General features: G+C 55.2%; 1 protein-coding gene across 1 annotated transcript; it reads right to left on the bottom strand.

Moving 5' to 3' along the window:
• Window positions 1-635: 635 nt before the first annotated feature.
• DUSP26 (dual specificity phosphatase 26 (putative)) lies at window positions 636-5,078 on the bottom strand. Its single transcript, XM_010562774.1, has 4 exons — window positions 4,830-5,078; window positions 2,481-2,753; window positions 1,883-2,091; window positions 636-1,417 (listed from the first exon to the last, which is right to left on the bottom strand). The coding sequence occupies exons 2-4, from the start codon at window positions 2,657-2,659 to the stop codon at window positions 1,218-1,220; spliced, it is 588 nt and encodes a 195-aa protein (XP_010561076.1). The 5' UTR covers window positions 2,660-2,753; window positions 4,830-5,078; the 3' UTR covers window positions 636-1,217.
• Window positions 5,079-5,360: the final 282 nt, after the last annotated feature.

Here is a 5,360-nt window from a genome sequence, read left to right as displayed (position 1 = left end):
CTGCGTGGCCGTCGGGCTCCTCTCGCTATGTATGTACGTGATCTCAGCACAATGTATAGCCGGGAGCCGAGTGGTGCTTCATGCGCTCTCAGGAAGCGGAGGAAGAATGGGGCTATAATAAGAGCGGGCGGACAATGAGCGCTGGCAGCGTGCAGGGGCAGCCCAGCACCCATGGGGCCAGTGCCACCACGGACACTCGCTCCTGGCCTTGGCTACCATCCTGGGGCTCGGCTCGCCCATCCTCTCTGAAAGCGGCGAAGGTGTTTTTCACAGGTCCCGGTGGACAGCTGGCCCCTCTGCAAGGCTGGGTGGACAGCTTGGTGCCAGCCTTTGGGAGACCGACATCGCCACCTCATGATGGATGGTGACCCTGGTGACTGCCAGCCGGGCTCTGGTTTCCACCAGGAACCCCCCCTTTCTGTCCCCACTGCTGGAAGAAAAGAGTTGGGAGGCCCAGCACAGGCACTGGGCACCAGTGGGGTCTGACAGGTTCAGCCCCTGGACCAAGGATCTGGAAGGACTCGGGTCCATCTCCACCCACAGCACTCAGGGTGATGCTCTCCCACCGACTCCTGTGACGGATCCCAGCCTGAGCACATAAAGTCTGTCCCAAAGCACGCGAGGGATGGCCAAACTTTTTCCTTAGCATTGTCTTTATTTTCACAGGTTAACACTAGGCATGGAGGACATCCAAACACTACGACAAAAGGCCCGTTTGCCTGAGCCCACACACCAGACCTAATTCACATTGCTACAACAGACCGAAAACGAATGGGAAACAAGACAAGGAACGCACACAGCTTCAGTCACCTGGGAGGGAGGGACAGGACTGGCTTGGCAAATGCATCTGCCACGTGGGAGAACAAAGCCTTGAAGGCTTCCTGGAGCCAACAGGGATAGAGTGACCTGAAACGAGGGGCTGAGTCCCTCTGGAGGCATCTTGGAGCGAGCAGGCTGGGAAGGAGGCTATACGTTAGGCTTACCTAGGTGGCAAGATTGCAGGTTGAGGGCCTATGCTTTACCACTAGGAATAGCTCACATGTCTGGGGGACCCCCTTAGCTGAGGGGGAGGCCCAGGGACCAGTTGCGTGTAACCCATTAGCTGCCAAGCATCTGCACCGTGAGGAAAGCCCCTATCTCTGGCACTCAGCGGGCATCGGGATCAGGTGAGCACGGCACACACAACGCTCCCACCACACAACCCCTCTCGTCCTCCTTCACGCGCTCCTCTTCAGCCTCAGGGCATTGTCCAGGGCGACCAGCTGGCGCAAGAAACCCCGGTTGGGGATGATGCCGCGGTGGTCCTTGACTGTCTTTATGGCTTCTACAAGGGGCATGTGGTGGCGGATCATGAGGTAGGCGAGGACCAAGGTGGCCGACCTGCTCACCCCGACAGCACAGTGCACAAGGATCCTTCCTGGGGGTAAAAAAACAGGGGCTGTGTCACAGCAGACTAAATATCCCAATTAAAAAAATACTGAGGACCTAACTGTTTGCCATGGTGCGTCCTGGAGCAGTGGCTCAGGTGTGCAGCCTCTGGGGTTAGAGGTAGGGCCTCAGTTATAGTATGACTGTGATGCACTGAGGTCCCCCTCTTGGCAAAGGATATCAGTGTATCGCGATCTCCCAAAACAGACTGAATAGGACCAGCCACAGCTCAGGACACAGGCTGGGGCTGTGACCTGGCGGGTCAGTGCTCTCATCTAGCCTGTTGTCTCCTTGGAGGAGGTGATCCAGTGCAGGAGATACCATCCCAGGCTAGAAATACCTTTGTTTTCTAGGAAGCTTAGCGATAGGATGCCAATCTAGCTTCCCAACTGCCCGGGGCGGTTTCTTCCCATTCCTGCTCCCCACTTCTCTCCCAGAAATCTTTACCACTGACCTTCGTTCAGCGCTTGGTGGATGAAGTCAGCTGCAGGATAAAAGTAGGGGCTCATGTCGAAGGAAGGCGAGTCATGGGCCTCGATGCCCAGGTAGCGGATGCCCGTGCCCTCGTAGTACTCAGCACCCCCCCTCCACTTGCTGTGCGAGGCATTGAGGATGTGGGTGATGCGCAGGTGAGCCAGCTCACGCCGGTTGGCCGCTATATCTCTGCAAAGAATGAGAAACAGTGCAGAGATACCTAAGTTTAGACTAGTTAAAAGTTTCCAAGGACAGCATAAGGGCTGTCCTGGACAAACATTTGCATCTGAGAAAGCTGGATGAAAAGAAAAAATGCCAGACTCTTAAGATTCTTGAATTTTAAGTCAATCTCACAGTCCCTGACTCCACAGACACTCCACCTTCACCTAGCCCACCACAGCAGTGCTCCGAACTCTCTGTACAACTGTGCTTATGTCCTTCCTCCTCCTTTGTCCCAATGTACCATACCCATCATGTCCTCCTCTCCCTCACATTTCCCAACCTCCCCCTCCCAGATTTCCCCATTTCACAAAAATAGCCCTGACCCACCCCAGTTCTTGTCCCCTTCCGATACATACTGATCGCCCAGGTAGAGTCCTGGCCAGACCTCATCAGCGTGATTACAGGCTGTCTTTCCCGTGTACAGCAACCTTTCAAGCTCGAAGACGCTGAGGATGGGGTGGTTGTTGCGCTCTTCCCGTGAGCCCCGGCTCGGTGACCTGGTGCCATTCCTTGAGAACCTGGACAGGAAAGCCATTGGAGCTGCCGAGACCCACAAGGCATACCTATGGGTTCGTGAAGGCTGGAGAGTGGCCCGGAGGTTGCTTCTGCTGCTGCTGCCACCCACGGTCCTGTCGAGGAAGCAGTGGAGGTGCCATTAGGAGAACTGGGGAGGTCTCATTCCATCCCTTTTGTAGAAATACTGGCCCAAAGCAGCCAATTCTCACCTTCCTGATGAGAGGGCTGTGTTGAGTCAGCTACGCAGTGGTTCCCAGTGTGAGACAGTATCACCTACACTCCCTTCCAAGAAGCAATACTGCTAGGGAGAAGTTTATGATGCCAGGGCTGGTGAGGGAAGCCAGAGAAGCAGCCAGATTGCTGAGTCTCCGCAGGCTGAGGTTTTGCTCCAGCCCCACGACTTTGGGTTGAGGCCACATTGGCAAGAGATGTTCTACACAGGACCACCTTCCTTCTGAGCTGGCTCCAGGGCTTTGCCTGCCAGCGGGACAATGCCAGCTCGAGAACTGATGCTGCCAACCTGTGATCAGCAGCAACAAAAGGCGGCCAGGTCTGGGCAAGCCACCAGGACTGGGGAGGAAAAACCCCCAAACAGGTGGAGGATTCCATATGGCACCACGCAGAGTCTGGCCAGGACCCAGACTCCTACGGACCAGGCACAAAAGCCTGTGGAGAGGGAGAGGCAGGATTAACCCCTCCAAGTACACCAGTCCTGCCGCTGCATTTGAACATCGAGGACTGGGTTGGGGTGGGAAGAGTTAATTTCAGGGAATGAGAAAGCTCATTTTACAGAGCAGATCCTCTAGGACACAGCTCTGCTCTCAAACCTTTAGATCATGCCGATACTTGTCACACATCTGCAAGAAAACTCCCTGGACAGCCTTACCCACACGGAGCAGTTAACAGTCCCTGCAGCCAGATGTTTGTCAGAGCTGCTTTTTTTTGCTCGTTTGCTGCTGCCCCACTGACAGAACCCCCCAAACGTAAGAATACAATTCTCTTTCCCACCATCACTGCCGCTCCCCTGAGCTGCCCTGGAAGGTGTCCAAAGAGCATCCCATCACAGCCCACCCCCCCAGCAGCAGCTCAGCACCGGCGAGTTGTCTCTGGGACTCGGGGAAGGAAACGCAGCGACCTTGGGCTGGCCAGGCTGGATCAGAGCATGTCTGTCTGCTTTGACATTTTGCCTAAGGCGCCGGCCAGCAGCCAACGGTGCAGAAGGAAGAAGCCTCCAGCCATTTCTTGGCAATGTGCGGAGGAGGAAAACATTGCAAGGGCATGGGGAAGCTCAGAGGGAGCCCAGAGACACTCACGGATGTCTCCCTCCCCGCTCCTTGTACCAGTTCAGACCCTGCCTGGCATCCTGGGGTGCTGCACAGAAGAGGTGAGCCCTGCTCATCCCTGGCACCGAGCACACCGCAGACCCCCAGCACGGGGTACAAGCCAGATCTCACCCTGACACATCTCCCCTGCCCTGATGAATTTTGGACTCCTTCACGCTGGGAATTCAGACTTGGCAAACCCCACCTGGAAAAGGCATTCGGCATGGCCGTGTGCCGGGGCCCTTAAACCTTGTGTGACCTTGGCTGCAGCACAGCCACATGCCACCAGCCCCAGGCAGCGTTAAGAAACAAACAGCAGAAGAGTCTGAAAAAAGCAACTGAATCATCAGTCTAAGGCTGTAACTAGCCAAATAGCAGACCCTCTTATTGCTACAGCTGGCTGGAAAAATAGCAATCCATATATAATGGGATGTAGCTCTGGAAACCTCAGGCCCAAAGCTGGCTTCCAGCATCTCACCCCCAACATACCCCCCACCATGCCAGCCCCCCAAACTGCTGCAGGGGAAGAGAAACCGCCCCACATCCAAGACCTCAGAACAGACCCCAAAGCACTCTTGGCACCCAAAACTCTCACAGGTATCGGCTGTGGCCCCCCCTTTTGGCAGCCAAGCTTGGGGGCTTGCTCCCCACTCCCCCGAGCACGCTCATGGCTGCCTCCGGAGCCCCTCTGCCAGTCGTGCCACGCTCGGAGGGAGGGGAGAAAAACAGCCAGAGCCTGCCTAGATGCACAGAGCGAGCTCTGAAGAGGCATCGCTGAACCAGCACAGGCTGCTCAGCCCCGCACACGCCGCAGAGACAGACAGACAGACACGCAGGAGGGAGGAGACGCCCACCCCGTTACTCTACCTTTGCGAGGGCTGTGATTTCTCAGCTCGAAGGGAGTGTTGTAGTCAGATCCAGTCGGCCATGTCTTCCTGCCGCTGCCGCCGCTGCTGTAGAAAGGCTGATGTATGAACATCTATTTTAAGCCATGACATGTCCAGAGGCAGGTTTGTTTATATCATGCTGTGCATGGATGGATAAGGGAGGAATGAGGGAGACGGACACAAATGCAGAGACTGCATGCAAGCATGCACAGACTACACATAAGTGCCCATTACTACGCAGACAAAAACAACAGCAACAATAACATATCAAAATTCTCCTGCCAGCTTTTCTCTCACTCCTCCTCCAGCAAACCAAAAGCCACAGGCGCACAGAGAAGGAGAGAAGAAAAAGCCGATAAAGTGGTGCTGATGACATGATTACCCCTATCATAAATCTGTAGCCGTCTCTAAAGGATGCTTCTTCGTATTTTTTTTTTACAGTTGACCTTGTCCTCCCCCCTTGCTAGGGTCTCTTTGGCAGAGCCAGAGCTTGGTGACATTTTCTTTATTT

Source organism: Haliaeetus leucocephalus, unplaced genomic scaffold (genome assembly GCF_000737465.1).
Source record: "Haliaeetus leucocephalus isolate CR32 unplaced genomic scaffold, Haliaeetus_leucocephalus-4.0 Scaffold162, whole genome shotgun sequence".
NCBI lineage: Eukaryota > Metazoa > Chordata > Aves > Accipitriformes > Accipitridae > Haliaeetus > Haliaeetus leucocephalus.
Note: the sequence above shows the minus strand (reverse complement) of the source record. Positions and strands in the feature narration are given on the sequence as shown.